The sequence below is a fragment of the Beta vulgaris genome, chromosome 3, assembly GCF_026745355.1.
Source record: "Beta vulgaris subsp. vulgaris cultivar EL10 chromosome 3, EL10.2, whole genome shotgun sequence".
Lineage (NCBI taxonomy): Eukaryota > Viridiplantae > Streptophyta > Magnoliopsida > Caryophyllales > Amaranthaceae > Beta > Beta vulgaris.
The window spans coordinates 27,542,238-27,563,233 of NC_079204.1; the positions used below are offsets into that span (position 1 = coordinate 27,542,238).

Here is a 20,996-nt window from a genome sequence, read left to right on the forward strand (position 1 = left end):
AAATATGAGGTTTACTTCCATGAATGATTTATTAGGAGTTGAGGATTATTTGGGTTATTAGAATCTTAAAGAAGTGAGGATTTGAACTTATGATCTTTTGAGGTATTATTTGAAGATTAGTACAACCTAAAGCTTTGGGGTTACTAGAGTGTAAGATGTTAAATGGAAAATTTTGAGATTTAAACTTGGCATGAATTATCTGAAAAGATTGATGTTGAATAACCTGAGGATAAAATGATGGCTATTTGAGTAATAGGGACCAAGGTGAATGATCTTTTGAGGTATGAGTAGTAATATTTGATGCTCGAGGTAATACACGAAATAATATTTAGATATGCCATGATGAGTAGGGTTATATTATTTGTGGGATGATAAAAAGGCTAAGCTATATGAAATCCTGATGGTTATAAGTTGAGATTGAATTTTACTTTATAGGAGTTCATATGACGATTTTGGAGATTCAAAAATTTTGAAGGAATTTAAAAATTCTACTCGAGGAATTAGAAAGCAATTACCGTTACTTCAGTTATTAAGGATTTTAGTTTTGATGGTTGAAGCACTTCATAATGTGATGCGAACCACTTTTTGGGATGTTATGGGATTTGTAGTGAAAAATAAATTATGACTAAGTAATTGAAGAGTTAGGCAAATCGATGTCTTGAAGGAAAATAGAAATTTGCTACTTGGAGATGTACTAGCTATATGGAATATAATTAAGAAATAAGCATGATATCGAGATGAAACTTAAGGTGCATAAGTGCTCGATTTTTTATTTTTATTTTTTCTATTTTACCAAGATTTGGGATAAAGAATTTCTAAGTTTGAAATGTTGGTTTCTTCGTATATGTTATTGAGATGATCTAAAAATGAATTCAAGTGATCAAGTTACCAATAAAAGAGGATAAGAGAAAAATGTTGAGGAAATTGAAATTGTGATGAGAAGTAAACCATTATTTGGATCAGTGATGCCTTGAATAATTAAGATCATGAGTATTGATGTTAGCTAGGTAAGGAAGTTGGTAAGGAGTATGTTATGACATTGTCAGCTTAGTAAGTGCTTAACTTTGAGGCTATGATAATGATATTGATTTGGTATGATAAAGTGATGATTGAAAATTTGGGAATGCATAAATATTAGGTTTAGGGATCTTGGATGAATACCTTAATAGATGATATTGTTATTATAAAGACAAGGGTAAAATGTGATGCTTATTTGTCCCACGAAGTTTGCGAATGTATAAAAAGCACGATTAGACTCTTCAAAGGGTTTATAAGAATGAGAGGAAGGGATTGATATATTAAAAGGCATACTACCGTACTGAATTTGAGTTTAAACTTTCTTGTAAAACTGACGGACCACGTATGAAATTGAGTCATAGATATTTGAATCCATGAGGATTCAACATATGTTATGGAAAGTAACGTTATATCGAGAATATGTGAATGATGTGAGTTAGAGAGTAGAAACTAGTGATAGAAATAGTACGAGAATCTAGGCTCTTATTTGATGGATGTATAAACTTATTGTGGAATGGATATTGATGATATATATGTTAGATGTTCTAGGAATTATGCGAAATCATTTATGAAAAGTAGTTATCTTACCATCCCCTAAGCAAATCAATAAAAGGAGAGTCGTGAATAAAAGTAGCAGATAGCACTATTCTGATAGAGAACATAATTCGAGAACCTAGGCTTGTATTTGGACAATGGACGAATGTACACCATAGTTAAAAGAAATCCTTAAAATATGTGTGGATGTCGAAAGAAAGTATAACTGATCAATTCATGGGAAATATTTTGCCAACAAAGTTAGGCCTTTTATTGACTTTTCAAACATTGAGATTTCGATATGAAAAATCATTTGTTTATAGGTGTGCTCTAGACATTAATGTATAAGTTTATCCAAACATGTGTTGTTTGTGACTAAATGAAAGTTTAGTTGACCAAGAATATATGCTATGTATATGTGATTATGTGATTATGTGATTCTGAAATTTTTTTATAGAACAAAATGCGTGACGTTTTATAGCTGACTATGTTTTTAAGTTTCGCGAACGAAACTTTTCTAAGGGGGTAAGTATGTAATATCCTAAAAACTTAACCAAGTTTAATGAATTAATTAGTTATAATTAATCACTAATTTGACTAAGAGTTAAAATTTTCCTTCTATTATGTTAAACATAAATTACTAGACTTTGTAAAAAGAGGTAATTCTATCCTTTTGTTTAACCAGAAAATATTAGACTTATATTTAACTATCACCCAACTAGGTGGTTGAAAGTTGAAACAATGACCATTTTCTGATTTCATAAATAATTAAAGGAAATTTATTATAGAGGTTGACTCCTTTCTTCCTCCTTCTTCATTCCTTCACTTTCATGGCAAACACATGGCAAACATGCCCAACTGGCTCAGCTTTTTCTCTACCCAAGCCACTCACACCTTCATCTAAGTCAACATTTCACTAAACATATTATTCAATTCCATAACTCAATGGTTTACATCCACAATTTTGGTCAAAAACCACCCAACAGAGCTCATGGTTTTTGAGCTCCAACAATGGCTATAAATACACAATCTCGTTGCTCAAACACACCACACAGATCAACATTACTCCAATTAGAATTACCTCAAATCTAATCAAGAAACAAAAGGGGAGAAGAAGAAAGTTAAAAAGGCCAAAATTCGTAAAGGCTATTTCGCACACCAACACCACCATGGCACCACCACTACACCACGACGCTTGACCCCCATTCAACAGTCAACACTACTCGCCCCTCCTACCACCGTCATTCGCTGAACCACCACCGCACCAGCCACGCCAGCACCCACCCTCTCTCTCTCTCTCTTCCTCGCACTCTTCTTCTTTCTCGCTCATCCTCGCGCCTTGCTGTACCACGCCACTGGAGGTTGCCGCGCTTAGTCGCGCCCCCACCTCACCGTTGTCGCCGGTCATCTGCGCACGCCGGAGCTCCGTCGCGCCAGCATCCGCGCGCTCGCGTTCTCTCTCTCTCTCTTCCTTTCGCCCTCCTCTTCGTCGCGCCTGCTGCACGCGCAGCACCACCGAGATCCCCGCCATCTCTTCGTCCCTCCCTTCGCCGCTTGTCGCCGCCGGAACCGTCCTCCTGCTGCAGATTGTCATCCCTGCTCTAAGAAGCAGAGGTAACGACTTCTTCTGTGTTTTCTTGTAAAAATTCTGATCTTCCTAAATTCATTTATCTAAGCCCAAGTCTAGCTCTTTTGTTGTTATATTATTTTGGGCCTACGAGAAAACTTTTGGACTAAACATAAGTGTCAATAAATCTGATTTTATTGTGCTGGGCTAAAAAGATAGTTTAAACTTGTTGTATGGACTTGTTATGATTATTTATGGACTGATTTAGTTAGTTTTATTAAACCACTTAGCTTATTTCCTAAAACCATGTTTGCGCTATAATTCCTAATGACTACTAAGCTATTTGAGTTAGTTAAAACTTATTAAAATCCAATAAGTTTGTTATTTATAACTTGAGTTTAAGTTATGATTTCTCCACTAAGGGCCTATTCTTTTCGGCATAAAACAGCTGAACTGAACTGAACTGAACTGAACTGAGTTGAACTGAACCGAATTGAACTGAACTGATCTGATCTGATCTGATCTGAACTGAACTGATCTGATCTGAACTGAACTGAACTGAATTGAACAGAACTGAAATGAATAGTTATATGTGAGAGTAAAAGTATTGTCAAGAGCTGAACTGAACTGGTCTGAACTGAACTGAACTGAACTGATCTGAACTAAATTAAACTGAACTGAACTGAACTGAATTGAACTGAACTGAACCGAATTGAACTGAACTGAAAATAAGTTGGGGAGAACAGGCCCTAATACTTAAGTTCAGTTATAATAACTAGTTACTTGACTTATTAGTTTTAAATGATTAAATAATATTATAATAATATTAATGGTTCTATTATAATTTTAAACTTAATTAATTTAATAATGGACGACTAATTATTGGTGCTTAATTATGAACTCGATTAATAATATATTTTCGAATGGTTATATAATATGTAATAATATAACTTTAATATTTCGATAATTTCTAAAAGTATAACTAAAGGAGCTATTTCACCTAGTTACTGATTAAAGAGTCACCTTAAGAAATTATTAACGATTAAGAAATAACGACCGTTAATGAGACCTTTATGACGTTATAATGAACGCTATGACCTTAATAAGCGCTAACTAATATTTATGCTTAATAGCTAAATAATGAAACGTTCTTTAATAAAACTATTCTTGAATAGATAAAAGAAGATAAAGGATATTACAAGCCTCCCCCGGCTATCATGGTTGGTAAGCAGGAATTCAGGTAACGTCTACTGCTAACGCCCGCATTCCCCTTCGAAGTATGTTTTATGATCATGATTAATATTATGTTTTATATATGGATTGCGGGAAATGAAATGTTTTATGATGGTTATGATGATACGATGCTATGAAATGATGACGATGATGTTATGATATGAAATGAAAGAATATAATTATTCACGATGATGATGATATGCTTAAAAGAAATGAAACATGATAAATTCAAGTGAAAGCCGGTTCTTGGCAAGTATTTTGTTATCCCGGGTCGTGCACGTACCTTCCGGCCGGTTAACCATCTTCCGTTTAGTGAGGGCTATTGTCCTCGGGTGGCACCGCGCATTCTGGGCAAATAACGCCACCTTCCGTTTAGTGAGGGCTTTTGTCCTCGGGTGGTTGCCTTCCGTTTATGATGTTACTATGTTCTGGGGAGACGTCCCTTCCGTTGTACTAGCCAAGTTACCAAAGTAAAAGATATATGATGATGAGCATGATAAAGAAGATAATGTAACATGATATGCTATGTTTGCAAAATAGTTTTACTTATTCTCTCCTTCCTATTTATAAACAAAATGATGTGAAATGAATTTACGATGTTAGAGTAGTATGATACTGAGCCTCGGCTCATGATGTTTTGTTTTATGTTTTAGGTATGGGAGAACAGTTGTGGATCTATTATACTGCGTTATGGAGATTATGTATGATCTATGAGGTTTTAGGATATTTTGTATGATGGATAAAAAAAAGAATAATTTTACGATGAGTAATTGTATAGTGAATTTTTAATTAGGCTATTATTTTATTTGTGGGTCATAACCCACATGATTAAGTTATGCTTCCGCTGACGATTAAAGTTATGTATTTGTCGGGACGTTTCAATGAGTGGGTCTGTTTGAAGAAATTATATCATACGTATACGTGGTGTTAGATGAGTGCGAAGACTTGGAAATTCTTTACTGACTTGACGCTTAAAAAATGAGCTCGACAAACTACACAGCTCGAGCGACATCAACGAATATGTGAGTGCATGTGGAAGCAAGATGACCTTATTTTGGTCCTCGGTTGTTAAAATTTGTGATAGATACATAGAATTACAGCTCTTCGAGTGCAAACGTGGGTCTTGGGGTCTTCTCTCTCTCGAATAGTAAGAAATCTGATTTTACTATGCTGGGCTAAAAAGATAGTTTAAACTTGTTGTATGGACTTGTTATGATTATTCATGGACTGATTTAGTTAGTTTTATTAAACCACTTAGCTTATTTCCTAAAACCATGTTTGGGCTATAATTCCTAATGACTACTAAGTTATTTGAGTTAGTTAAAACTTATTAAAATCCAATAAGTTTGTTATTTATAACTTGAGTTTAAGTTATGATTTCTCCACTAATACTTAAGTTCAGTTATAATAACTAGTTACTTGGCTTATTAGTTTTAAATGATTAAATAATATTAATGGTTCTATTATAATTTTAAACTTAATTAATTTAATAATGGACGACTAATTGGTGCTTAATTATGAACTCGATTAATAATATATTTTCGAATGGTTATATAATATGTAATAATATAACTTTAATATTTCGATAATTTCTAAAAGTATAACTAAAGGAGCTATTTCACCTAGTTACTGATTAAAGAATCACCTTAAGAAGTTATTAACGATTAAGAAATAACGACCGTTAATGAGACCTTTATGATGTTATAATGAACGCTATGACCTTAATAAGCGCTAACTAATATTTATTCGAGTACCCACTTGGCTCATGTTCGCCGCCACGCCCAATTCGTGCTCAAGCTCGAGCTTGCTTGGTTTATGCTCGAGGAAGCTAAGCACGCTTATGAAGTCATAGTCTGCTCGAAGAGGATATAAGTCTACTGCTAGCTCGAGCTACTCATCCCCTCCCCTGCTCAAGGCTCGAAGTACTCGTCCATCTCCTCTGCTCGAGCACTTGTCTCTCTCTCTTACTCGAAATCATGCGTCAAGTCTCGGCCCTACTCGACGTCTTATTATTCCTATGTCTCAAGCTTCCTCGTCGACAGCTAGTTGCACTTCCCTCGACCTTTTGATTGCATGAAGGCACTTACGTTGCTCGAAGGAAACGAGTGCGCGGATTGAGCCTTCAATCTGCTCCAAGTGAGTTATAAGTATTTGAAAAATGAAAGTTGGCGCCTAAAATATCGACAAGTAGCATTAATATTGCTCACCTAATGACAACCAAGTATTAAATGAGTTCGAAGAGGTGGATTTTCTTAGCACCCAAATACACATTGCTCGAGCAACGTCATGCAGACTCAAAATATTTTGGGTGCACATGAAAATAACAAGTCAACGTCAATTTTATACTTGGAAATTATTAGATGCCTACATTTCAAAAGGCACCAAAGTGGATTACAAAATACACCTTACAAATACATATATTAGCAACTGGCACCTGGCCCACTTGTGTATACATATATATTGTATACTTAGTCTACAAGGTTCAGAGCTACTTTCGGGTATAATGGTCAACAAAATACCGCTGAACACGCGATCTACACAGGGTCTTCTATCACATACTGTGCATGGGGCTAATGTTTGGGCCCTAAATATGGCGAGCCCAATAACATGTGACAAGGTGAAAATACCTTCACCGGGAACTAAGCATTCATCACATAATAGCTCGTAGCCTTGCTAGGCCCATAATCACTTAATGGACTAGAATACCCCTACTGGCAGTACAAATTACAGTTCCCATCCGGAACAACTCCCTATAAATAGGGAACGCTCTCCCCATAATTCAGGTATCTAATCTCTATCACTTGAGAACTTCTCTCACTACTTTCTCCCTCCACAAAGTTATTTACTGACTTGAGCATCGGAGGGGCGTTCCCGGGACACCCGGGGTAGGTTTCCTTATTTGCAGGATTATAGCCGACCAAACGATGTCTACTCGACACAGACGGGGCACAGCTCGAGACGACTCCCAAAATATCACATACAATTTACTCGAAACAATATCAAAGTAATCATTTTAATACCAACTTCATTGTAATTCAATACTAACGCACATTTACATTAATACCTCCAACTTATAAAATTACTTTGGTCTCTTTGTTGAGGTCTGAGGGCTCCAACAATTGCATTGCCAAACAGGCAAACACACCTCGCTGATGCCTATGCTAATGCTACTTTATGCCTAATTATCTGTGGTTTTTTTCCGAGCAATATCCACCGCCATAATTATCAGTTAAGAACACACGCATTGAGTGAGAAATTCTAAGGACAACCAGATCTTCGGGAATAAATTTATTATGATAAATTTATTATGATGTGCATTAGCATGATACTTTATTCAGAGAATTACATAGAAACTCATCACCGCTACCTCAGTTTATTACCACCTACAGAAAGAAGCGAAACTATACAAGACGGAATTATTTCATGCCTACGCCTTCTTCTGTACTGTGATCAAATCCATCGTAGATCCATAAGTCCTTTTAAGAGCTTCAGCACACCAGCCATGCCCATCATCTATAGTTGGCATCCTAACCTCCATGATTGGAGTGACAGGCTGCTGGTTGCCTGGAATCACAATGCCAACCAGGACTCTCAGAACATTTGAAGCATCAATATCCATGCACACGTTAATCTCGGGAACTCCTTTTGGCAATGGAGGGATCCCACTAAGCTTGAAATACCCAAGTAAATGATTCTTCTGTATGTTTGTTTCATCGCCTTCATAAACAACAATCAAGGACTCAGTCTGGTTATCGTGGACAGTCGTAAAAACCAGGTCCTTCCTTGCAGGGACTGTAGTATTCTTTGTGATGATGGGGATGAAGTTGTTTCCACTAGCTTGAATCCCGATGCTCAGCGGAGTAGCTTGTATCGTCAGCAGGTCCAGATTCCCGAATGGATCGCTAATACCAGATGCCACTGCTCCTTCCAGTGCAGCTCCACGAACTGCAGCTTCAAGTGGATTCATTCCTTCATAGAGTTTCTCTCTCTTGCAAATGCTCTTAATGAGATCTCTGACCCTGGGAATCAAGGAACAGCCTCCAACAAGTATTATATCACTAAGATCATCTACTTCTACCTTTGCATCATTCAAGCATTGTCTTACAAGGTCTTCACACTGATCGAAAACAATCGTGTTTACATCCTCAAATTCCTTTCTGTCCAGAATCTTTGTAAGCCGTATACCATTCCCCAAGTCGACATCAATGTCAAAGCTAGTTTGAGAGGAAAGCATATGTATAGCATTCTGAGTTGCAACTCGAAGAGCAGCCATCGACTTGCTAACATCGAGTCTGTGGCCTGAGAAAATTGAATCGTACTCGGGTAAGAGATGACGCATCAGGTTCTGAAGGAGGTCTTCCCCCCCAATGGCAGCTCCTGATAAGGCTTTTATCTGTGAAACACCACCAGCTGTGGCACAAACAGCTACATCACAATAGCCAGCTCCCATATTGAAGATAAGGGACATTTTCTCACTTCCACTGCCCATATTCTCATGTACAGTATGTTGCTGCTGCTGTGCATATAAAAGTGCCACGGCAGTTGGTTCAGGCATTAGTCTCAGAACATGAAGACCTGCCATAGCACAGGCACGTTCAATCCTTGAGAGCTGGAAACGGCTGAATGAGACTGGGATTGTCAGAACTACATTTTGTACAGGCCGTCTTAACTGAAATTCAGCCATGGCCCTTAATTCTACAAGAAAAATGGCAAGAACTTCTTCAGGTGTAGTAGATCTCCATGCATTACTGACCAAAGCAGCAATAAAGGGCCGCACACCAATGTCCAAGGTCTGAACTAAAAAGGGTAGGCTTTTGGTAGCGTGAACAACAGGATCTGTGTCAACCCTACCAATTAGGCGCTTCATATTGAAGATTGCAGAACCAGAAAGGATTTCATGCTCATGGGTAGGTTCACTGCTGACTCCACCAGTAGGGACTTCGTCTTTGAAGCTCACATATGACTGCATTATTTTCTGGTTCCTAATGTTTTTAAGTAACTCCACTTCAGAACCATTCCAAACTGCTACACTACATTGTGAAGTACCGATATCAACACCAATTGCAATTTCTGGAAAGCTAGAAGATTTTTCCCCTCCAGTGGTTTCACTGTCAGAAGCTACTGTGTATGCTTGTTGGGACATTCTGTTTCAAACAAACAACTTCCTTAATAGATCACATTCTTAGACAGAACAAAATTCATACATATAAAAAGCATCAAGCATGCATGCTCCAGCATCCAAAACCAAGTAAGATGACCCCCTTTGAAAATAACATTTTGTTTCTGAATCATGTTGGTCATTTATATAACTTGCAAAAAACATATTCATCTAGACATCAGAGATATACTCCACTGTCCGAACATCTAACTCGTACAAAGACATTGGACAGTTGAAACATGCACATTGAAATCAATGAAAGCTAGAAAATACAGCCATATGTAACAGTAGTAACCCAAAAATTGCTATTATCCGAAAATGTGAAAGAATATTTGTCTGACCCACAAAATTTCATCCTTTGGATAAAAGATTGGGGAGAAGCGGCATAAAATGAGAATGGGGGAATAGAATGATCAGTCATATTAGTGCTGGATCTATTCTCCTCCCATCAGCAGTACTGTAAATTGCAGAATGAACCTTATTCCAATACCATTTGTGAAATCAGAAAAAAAAAATTAAAAGAAAAAGAGGAAGAAAGATGCATGTAGACAGTAGACCTTGTAATTGGATGGGATAGGCCAACTGCCAACTTGGTGCAGGTTAACAGCGGGTATGGCTTCAAATACAAGTGTTGATCATCAATAGTATCTTGTAACAATAGAATGAAAGGGACTCCAATATCTGACTCCTTGAGTCAAGTTCTAGCTCAAGCTATACCCCCCCCCCCCCCTAAAGTAAAATCGCTGAGCTTTTAGTAAGAGCACTATGCAGGCGTATGTAGCACAAAAATACTATGACCTGAGGTTTCGTGCTACATAGGGCAGGATCCCCCAACATTCAGACATACTATAAGTCTATCAATATGATAGCCAAATCATACAAGCAATTCCTCTTCAAGTGAACACATTTTTAAACCAAGGAAACATTATGTGTTTCACAAGAAACATAAGTGAGGGAAACCTCATTAAAAGTAAAAAAAATTATGAAGGATAGGGGATGACAAATTTGAAATCAAACAACATGAACAGCAAGACAGCAACAAAGCTGTCCAAACTATGCTACATCAGCAAAAGCTCAAGCAAAACTCAATAATATCAATAAAATTAGAGCTATTCTGTAGGCATCGATGCTCCAAAACTAGATGACTGATAAACACAAATGATTCAGCTTCGAACACACAAATTATAATCTATTCAGGGAAACTCTGAGGTAAAATCAGCAAGCTTCTGATAAGAACCCTAGGCAGGTTCTCCCAAGTTTGGGTAAATGCAGCAATTTCGTCGAAAAACCTTCTAGTCAGAAATTATAGTCAATTTGATAGTCAAGCCATAATTGCCCAGCAACTTGGATCTCATAACCTTTATAAGAAAACATCTCCATGATCAAAAATTCATTCTGTGTTCCACAACATAATTAAGCTCCAACCCCATATTAGTTGGCCAACAATTTGACAAAATTAAGCAGTGAGCCCAGAAATTAGATTGTTTCTTCTTCAGCCTAAACCCATGAAGAAAACCCCAGAAATACAGAAAAATGGCATCTTCTTAAACAGAAAAAATAGAGGCATTAGCAGAAAAATATGGCTGACAAATTAACATAGAGATTACAACAAGAGGAAAAAAAATCCTACAACCCACTAAACAATTAATACATGAAAAGCTACGATTAAATCTCCACATTAAAACTGAAATATTACAAAAGAAAAAACATAGAACGTAAGTAAAGTATAAGTTGACGATTGCCAAATAGACAAATAATACATGCAATATTCAAAGAAAGAGAATTGTGTAACATACATAATTGGGAAGCAGCTAAGAGAGAGAAACAGCGGTAATATTGTAGAGCCAAGAAGTTTGAGAGAAGAGTTCTAGTCCAACCGACTGAGTTGCAGATGTAAAGACAAAGACAAGGAGTAATATTGCAGTGGGAACTGGGAAGTGAGTGGAATGTCCTAGAGCATGCCAGAAAAAGAGGTAGAAACTACACTACTACTCCAGAAGCTCCCTCTTTTTCAGAATTTGCTACTTCCCGAAATTTGATGTGCACCAGTCTATGACCGGATCGGACCGGACCCGAAATTGAAACCGGCTGAATCTGTGTGAATCGGAATCTAGCTTTTGTGAACCGCAATCAAACCGAAATTATTTTATTTTTCAAAACTTTTTTTATTTTTTATAAATATATTTATAAATTAAATATATTAAAAATTCATATTTTTAATAACAATAATCTTAAAATAATAAATAGTAGGTTTTTAAATTTCTGATGTTTTAATTTTTTTAACATGTAAACTTTTTTTTACTAAAATAATAGAAATTCCGATCCAGACCGGAATTTTCCGGGTTTGGACCGAACCGGACCGGAAACCCAGAATCGTGAATTGTGGACCGCAAATAGGACCGAAATTCCGGTCCAGTCCAAATTCCCGACCGGTTTGTGCAAACCCCTATTTATGCATATTGGCTTCGTAAATGTTAATTAGTTTAGTTCGTTAAAATCTGAGCAGATAATACATATGATATAATATTAAATTCATTTACATTATTTGTCATTGTAGCTTACTTTACACCAAAAAAATGAACAAATTATGCAAATTGGCAAATTTATTGGCATTTTTATAAAGAAGATGTCAAGAATATATGGTCATAAAGGTCACAATTTTGGTATGTTTTTATTAAAAAAAACGATAAACTAAATTAGAGTTGAATACTTTTACCTCTAAAATTAAATATTAGTGGTGCATTTTATTTACGTAATGGCATTTGATTGGCAAATTATGTTCATCTCATAGATATACTTTGATAATCGGTATACTATCGATTCTCCTCATACTCATACTCGTTCTTTCCTTCCACGTGATGGGTTTATATAATTTACCAAGGCCATCATTACATCATGGATAATTTACGAAATCCAAAACCAAGCCCAAATCCAAGCCATTAGCCTACATAGTCATTAATATGAACTAGACCTCCTATTAAATCACCATGGACTTAACCTAAAAATAAAAAAGTCCAAAAATCTTAACCGACAATAATATATCATCGATATTATTATCTAAAGCAAAATTTTAAATCCTACTTGGCAAGCTCATGTTCACAAGCAATTCTAGAGCACAACCAATGCAAAACTATCATATAGGGTGTCCATATAGGATTGGCCTTGGGTAAATCCGAAATTTACAAGATTTCGAAAATTATATGGCTTAATTATGGGTTTGAGGTAATTATGGATGATTTGCGTAAATTGTGAAATAAATAAGGCAAGGTAGTTTTTATAATCTCCAGTTCCATTTTATTTTGGCCGAAAAATATTCACTCCCATATTGTTATACTTCCGTTTTTCCTTTGTAATTCATATATGGTAATGAAATTAAAATATCAATCATGCATGATTTATGTTAATTGACAATCAACTATAATTTCAGCCAATCAATTAGACCATTCACATAAATATCCGAAAATAATATATTTTACAAAGCTCTTTTTAGTACAAATAGTAATGATTTATCATGCGTCATCACTACTCAATTTCGTGTTTTCAATTCGCACTGTCATGCCAACTTCTTCCCCCCACCTCAAAAGCAATATCACGCCCTCCACCAAACCTAATACAATCTCATAGTTAGAGGTGTCAAAAACTGGGCCGACCCACGGGTGAACCCGCATGCGACCCAGACCCAACCTGTTCCGAGCCGAGAGTGGTCGGTTGGAAAGCCGACCCATTCCGACCCAGTGTTCACCCGTGCCCAGTTTAACCCGTGGAATTAGTAACCCAACCTGAGTTGGGCCGACCTAGTTGTACCCGTACCCAGTTGCACCCGTGAATAACGACCCAGACCCAACCTGTTTCCGACCCAAAATGACCCGCACCCAACTTCACCCGCCAATGACCCAGTTAAACCCACCCAGTTATCACCCAACCCAGTTATCACCCAACCCAGTTACCACCCAACCCAGTTGTGACCCAACCCAGCTATCACCGACCCAGTTTTGACCCAACCCAGCTATCACCGACCCAGTTGTGACCCAACCCAGCTATCACCGACCCAGTTGTGACCCAACCCAGCTATCACCGACCCAGTTGTGACCCAACCCAGCTATCACGACCCAGTTTCGACCCAACCCTGTTAGCACCCGACCCAACTAAACCCGACTCAATGCCATTCCGACCCAACACCATTTATTTGTTTTTGGGGTGCAAGACCGAAGACGTATAAGATTACCATTTATTTCAAGTTTTATCTTTCTTTTATTTTTTTCAAAAATCGATGGAACACATTTTTTGATTTTTTCTGACAAGTACATTAATATTTGGAGTAGTTCTCGATTAGGCGGAGGCCGGAGATGAAACACATAGTTTCTGTTGTTAGACATGCATTTAAGCCATGACTTTCGTACACCATAGGACATAATCCATAAGGTATCTTAATTCTTAACCTCCAACTTTTTTTTAATTTATGTAAATAGTTGAATTGAATTAATCATTATGTACATTTTCAGCCCATTTATATTTGGAACGTGTTTGAACGTGTTTGAACAAGTGTTTTGAACGTGTTCATTATGTACATTTTCAGCCCATTTTCAGCCCATTTATATTATCCATAAGACTTACTTAATGTTTAAACGTGTTCGGTCCTTGTTACTTAATGTTTTAATGTCTAATAAAGAAATAGTGAAGACGAATCTCTCTAACGATCAAACATTTGTTTTACTTAGTATTTAATAAATATTAGAAATAAAATAAATAAAATCAGACTTAAAGTATTAAATAAAAAAAATATATGAAATTAAAATTGAACAAAAACTGCCATTAATCATTCCAAGCTTCCAACATCATTACAAAATCAGCAACCCTAATATAAAAGGGGAAACATCCATTACATCCAACAAGTTAGATTATCATTACTAATAAGCAAAAAAATTACATAATGATCATCATTTACATGGCCCAACAAAGCAGCAAAAAGTTAGTACAAAAAATTCCAATATCCTACCAAGGCAGCCACTAATACTCCCCTTCAATTCCAAAAAATTTCAAAAAGTTAGTACAAAAAGTTGGTATCTCATGACCTTCATCAATGAGAGTGTGTTCCCATGTTTCAAAAACTTGGTATCGGGTGAATTCTCCATCTTCACCCTCTACATAAATCTCCAAATCATCCTTGCTAACACCACCACCAGCCTCCAAGACACCACCACCAGCATGTACCCCACCACCACCAGCTTCCAAACCACCACCACCAGCCTGCACCCCAACACCACCAGCATGTACCCCACCATCGACAGCCTCTAAACCACATACTATCACTTTTGTAAACACATTTTCTTTAGGGTCTTTTTTTCCTTCCTCACTAAGTCGTCTACATTTCTGTCTTAGAGATCTCCTACAACCCCCCTCTCATAAATCACCTTACCCTTACCTTTGTCCAATTTTGCACTTGATGTACCTGAAATTATAAACTCAAAAATTTCTAAATAAAAGAAAATATTAAAAATAAATACCAAAGACAGATTTTTGAGAGAAATAAGGCAGCAAAAAAGAATAAAATATCTAAAACATTTGGTATAAAAAAATAGCTCTCAGGTGCAAATTTCACCTCATCATCGAGCACTCGACTCTAATTGACAACACAACTTAACACAACAAGAAAGCCAGCAAAGAGACACAAGCATCATCAATACCAACCAAGTATGTATCATGTTCAATTAAGGCAGCAACAGAAATGAGAGATGCATTGTGACACTAAGGGCAAAACAAGTGTGTAAAGTTAAATGTTGGCAAAAAAAGTCGCTAACAACCATAGGGCAAAGGTGGAAGACAAGAGAAAGAACAACTACAGCTCTCAGGTACAAATTTCACCTCATCATCGAGCACTCGACTCTAATTGACAACATAACTTAACACAACAAGAAAGCCAGCAAAGTGACACAAGCATCAACAATACCAACCAAGTATGTATCATGTTCAATGAAGGCAGCAACAAAAATTAAGAGATGCATTGTGACACTAAGGGCAAAACAAGTGTGTAAAGTTAAATGTAGGAAAAAAAGTCGCTAACAACCATAGGGCAAAGGTGGAAGACAAGGAAAGAACAACTACAGCTCTCAGGTACAAATTTCACCTCATCATCGAGCACTCGACTCTAATTGACAACACAACTTAACACAACAAGAAAGCCAGCAAAGTGACACAAGCATCAACAATACCAAGCAAGTATGTATCATGTTCAATGAAGGCAGCAACAAAAATTTAGAGATGCATTGTGACACTAAGGGCAAAACAATGTGTAAAGTTAAATGTAGGCAAAAAAAGTCGCTAACCATAGGACTCCAATTATCTTTGCGCAAGGGACATTAATTTATTAAGCAAAAGGATATTGAACAACTAAACCAAACCCAAAATACAGCCATCAACAATGGGCCAAAACAAAAACCAGCAAACCACCATCACCAAAACAGCCATCAAAGGCCAAAACAAAAACTAGCAAACCACCATCACCAAAACAGCCATCAACAATAGGCCAAAACAAAAACCAGCAACAAACCATCACCAAAACAGCCATCAACAATAGGCCAAAACAAAAACCAGCAACAAACCATCACCAAAACAGCCATCACATATAAGCCAAAACAAAAACCAGCAAACCACCATCACCAAAACAGCCATGAAGGCATGAACCATCAAACAAAAACATCACAGTTTAAGGGATTGAATCATAATCAATATCAAAAGGCTCCGTATCCTTAACAACCTCAAGAGACTCCTCATCCTCATCCTTAGAATAACCAAATATCCAATTTTGGCAAGTCACTATAGCCTCAACATTTTTGGGCAGCAAACGTGTGCGGTACTTTGTTAAAATTCTGCCCCCCATACTAAATGAAGACTCGGAAGCCACAGATGTAATGGGAATAGCCAAAACATCTCTAGCCATCCGAGCCACAATAGGATAAACAGTCACATGAGATTTCCAAAAGCCAAAACATCAAAGTGGTCATCTTGGTCAGGAGGAACATGTGGGGCATTGAAATATGATTCCATATCATTTTCAACACCCCTACTAGCAGCAACATTGGCACCAAAACTCAAAAAACAGCAAAGTAAATAGTATATCACTAAACTATTCCCAAACAGCAATCACTAATAGATTAAAATGATACACATAATAGCCAACCTTTCCTAAATTGGCCTTCTTAAATGGACGGGCAAGTGACCTTGCAAAACTTGGAGTGGAGGACTCAGAACCGGTAGTCACAGAAGATGTAGTGGAAGAAGATTGTAGGTGAGAATAAACAGTAGCATAGTGCATATACAACTCACTAAAAGCATCAACAGCTTCTTTAACCTTACCATTAAGATCTTCAGGCAAATAAACAGTAGCATACAACTCATGAACAAAGTTTTTTTTGTAACGGGGATCAAGCATAATAGCAATAGTAAGAATTAGAGAATAATTTTGCCAATATTTGTTAAATTTTTGATACATAGGAGCCGCCATAAGACGAATAGAATCAGTTGGGTTTTCTTGAGCATAATACAAAAGACTTTCAATCAAAACAATATTCTCCACATATAAGTTAGCAGTGGGGTAATCAGAACCAGAAAAAAGACATGTAATATCATAAAACGGTTCAAGAAAATCACAAACATTTTGGACAGTTTCCCATTCAAAATCACTTAAAGAACATCTAAACCATGCTCAAGCAAACAATACCTATCTACAGCCTCCCTAGCTTCTAAACACCTACGAAGCATAAGAAAAGTAGAATTCCAACGAGTACGAACATCACCAATTAACAAACCAGAAAAACCAGTGTTGACATACTTAACACAATCATCAAACCTCTCTTTCCTAATGTTCGAATAAGAAACATATGAAACAACTTGTTGCAACTTTGTAACAGTTTTATCCATAAACTTAAAACCAGCTTGAACAATCAAATTCAATATATGGGCAGCACATCTAATATGAAAAAATTTACCAGAACAAGGCAGCATATTAGTCCTATTTAAGTCCCTCCATTTCTTGAATCATAACATCATTGGCAGTAGCATTATCACAAGTTAAAGAAAACACTTTATCTCTAATATTCCACTCATCAAACAAATCAAGAGTAAACTTACCCAACTCCTTACCAGTGTGGGAACCAGGAAAATGTCTAAAAACAAGAATTTTAGAACGTAGCACCCAAGAGTTATCAACATAATGAGCAGTCAAAACAGTGAAACTAACATTGTTAAGAGCAGACCACAAATCACAAGTACAACAGATTTTTCCTTCTAAATTACCTATAGCTATTTTTAATTGAGTTTTAAGGGAAGCAAACTGATTAGTACAATGCTTAAGCATAGTATTCCTAGAAATATGTTTCACATTAGGATTCAAGTAAGAAAGTAATTCTCTATGCTTAGCATGCTCAACCATCAAAAAAGGATATCCATGACACATAATAGCTTCAGCAAATATACGACAGAAAGTTTTTTGATCATAATGAACCCCAGGTTGAAGTTGCTTAACTTTTAAGTAAGGTTCACATTTTTCTAAGTGTTTATTTTGATTATTAGTACCTTGTGTTCCCTCAGCACGATAGGTTTTAACATTACAGTGCTTACATGTAGAAAAAATCTTACCATCTTCTGTTTTAAACAAAGTAAAGTGCTGCCAAACCTTAGCTGTACGCCTCCCAAACAGGACAGGGTCATGGGTTTGGGGAGAAACAGTTTCCTCATCAACAGACAAAGAATTCGACCCAATAATAGAGTTCAGTATCAATGGATGAACTGAAAAACAAGTCAAACGTATTGAATTCTAGGGTTAGGGTTCGGTAATGTGTGGGAATAGATCAGATTTAAGAGTCAAAGTCAAGTTTAATGGTTTAGGGCAGGTTTAAGAATGTTCCAGATCTCCCATTAAAAAAACAGTCACATAATGAATTTATTATTCAATTCAATATAAAAGAATTTATTCAATTTAATATACAACTATAATTATTATAACAAAATAAATGTTCCAGATCTCACATTTAGGGTTTAGGGCAGGTTTAAGAATGTTTACAAAATGTATGTTCAGATCTCACATAAAAAAACAGTCACATTATGAATTAATTAATCAATTTAATATAAAAGAATTGATTAATTTAGTAACAATTATAATATTTTCACAAATTTATGTTCCATATCTCACATAAAAAAAACAGTCATGTAATAAATTTATTCAATTTAATATAAAAGAATTGATTCAATATAGTATACATTTATAATTGTTTTAACAAAATGTATGTTCAAAATCTCACATAAAAAAAACAGTCACATTATGAATTAATTAATCAATTTAATATAAAAGAATTGGTTCAATATAATATACAATTTTAATTATTTTACAAAATGTATGTTCCATATCTCACATAAAAAAAACAGTCATGTAACGAATTTATTCAATTTAATACAAAATAATTGATTCAATTTAGTATACATTTATAATTATTTTTACAAAATGTACGTTCAAAATCTCACATAAAAAAACAGTCACATTATGAATTAATTAATCAATTTAATATAAAAGAATTGGTTCAATTTAATACACAATTTTAATTATTTTACAAAATGTAAGTTCCATATCTCACATAAAAAAACAGTCATGTAATGAATTATTCAATTTAATACAAAATAATTGATTCAATTTAGTATACATTTATAATTATTTTTACAAAATGTATGTTGAAAATGTCACATAAAAAAACAGTCACATTATGAATTAATTAATCAATTTAATATAAAAGAATTGGTTCAATTTAATATACAATTAGGGTTTAGGGTTTAGGGTTTAGGGTTTAGGGTTTAGGGTTTAGGGTTTAGGGTTTAGGGTTTAGGGTTTAATCCCCAACCCTAAACTCAAACCCTAAACAAAAATCCTAAACTCTAGACCCTAAACAGAAACCCTAAACTCAAACCCTAAACAAAAACCCTAAGCTCTAGACCCTAAACAGAAACCCTAAACACAAACCCTAAACAATCAAACCCTAAACAGTCAAGCCCTAAACAGTCAAGCCCTAAACCCTAGTCAAGCCCTAAATAGTCAAGCCCTAAAGGCTAAACCCAAATACAAAGCTCAAAAGACTGTCCAATATAAACAAGAACCCAGAAAAAAGCCCAAAACTTGCACCCAGAAAACAGGAACATACATGAACTGATGAACAGAACTTATGAGAACCCAGAACACAAACCCTAGATCATTTTATTATTTAACATAAATAAATTTTATTAATTTTATTATTCAATTTAAGTAAAAGTGTAAAATCCGAGGCTAGATTCTAGAACACAAACCCTAGATGATTTTATTATTCAGATCTCACATAAAAAAACTAATTATGATTGTTATATATAATTATAATTATTATAATTAAATGAAGAACTAATACAAAGGCAAAATAAAAGGCAAACCGCAAAGGCGCAAACATGGCTTTGTAACATACAATGGCAAATTCAGATCTCACATTTTCCGTACATAAATAAAAGGCAAAATAATACAAAAAAAGATAGAAAAAAAATCACTATGAAGAACTGAACTTGAAAAACAGTAGCAAACATGGCAAAAGATCACAAAATAATCTAGATCTGGACACAAAAAAAACTTAAAAACATACAAAAAGTAAAATAGTAAAAAAACTGAACTTTACTGAAATAGCAAATATGGAAAAAAAATCTCACAATTTAGATCTCACATATTCCGTAAAAAACTGAAATAGCAAACATGGAAAAAAAATCCCAAAATAATCTAGATCTGGACAAAAAAAACAAGTAAAGGTAAAAAAAAATATAGATCTCAAACAAATGTCACATGATATTCAAAAAATAGTATAGATATCAGATCTCACATAAAAAAAACTTTAAAACATAGTCACATACTCACAATCTCACATATTCCATATAAAAATAAAAAGTAAAATAATACAAAAAAAAGATACAAAAATAAATCACTACGAAGAACTGAAGTTGAAAAAAAGTAAGAAACATGGAAAAAAGATCCCAAAATAATCTAGATCTGGACAAAAACAACAAGTAAAGTTAAAAAAAAGTATAGATCTCAAACACATGTCACATGATATTCCGAAAATAGTATAGATATCAGATCTGTAACATACTCACATTCACAATTTCAAGTAAAATAATAAAAAAATCAAGATCTTAAAAAAAACAAGTAAAATTAAAAACAAACATCATATTCCAGAAATCTGCAAACTGGACCAGCTATATTCCCACAATCACATGCAAGTGCAGATCTTCCTAAATCTAAAAAAAAAAAACGAAAACGAGAACTCTAGGAAAAAGAAAACTTACCTGGTGGTTGCGACATAATTTTTTGAAGAATAAATTTGCGTTTTTTTTTTTTTTGCTTTATTTTGCTTCTTCTTGGACGAAAGCTTTGTTTTTTATGATCTTCACTTCTTAACAGCTTCAGCAATCAGCCCTTAAGTCTTCAACCCT

General features: G+C 35.4%; 1 protein-coding gene and 1 long non-coding RNA gene across 2 annotated transcripts; one reads left to right on the forward strand and one right to left on the reverse strand.

Annotated features, from left to right (window-relative positions):
• The first annotated feature begins 1,980 nt into the window (after nt 1-1,980).
• LOC125496021 (uncharacterized) lies at nt 1,981-5,121 on the forward strand. The gene is made up of 3 exons (XR_007272674.2): nt 1,981-3,165; nt 4,294-4,358; nt 5,005-5,121. It is a non-coding gene; the product is annotated as an uncharacterized LOC125496021 (long non-coding RNA).
• A 2,505-nt stretch (nt 5,122-7,626) lies between these two features.
• LOC104884040 (heat shock 70 kDa protein 8) lies at nt 7,627-11,563 on the reverse strand. The gene is made up of 2 exons (XM_010668631.3): nt 11,306-11,563; nt 7,627-9,495 (listed from the first exon to the last, which is right to left on the reverse strand). Exon 2 carries the CDS (start codon nt 9,492-9,494, stop codon nt 7,779-7,781), a length of 1,716 nt encoding a protein of 571 aa, XP_010666933.2. The 5' UTR covers nt 9,495; nt 11,306-11,563; the 3' UTR covers nt 7,627-7,778.
• Between the last annotated feature and the right edge of the window lie 9,433 nt (nt 11,564-20,996).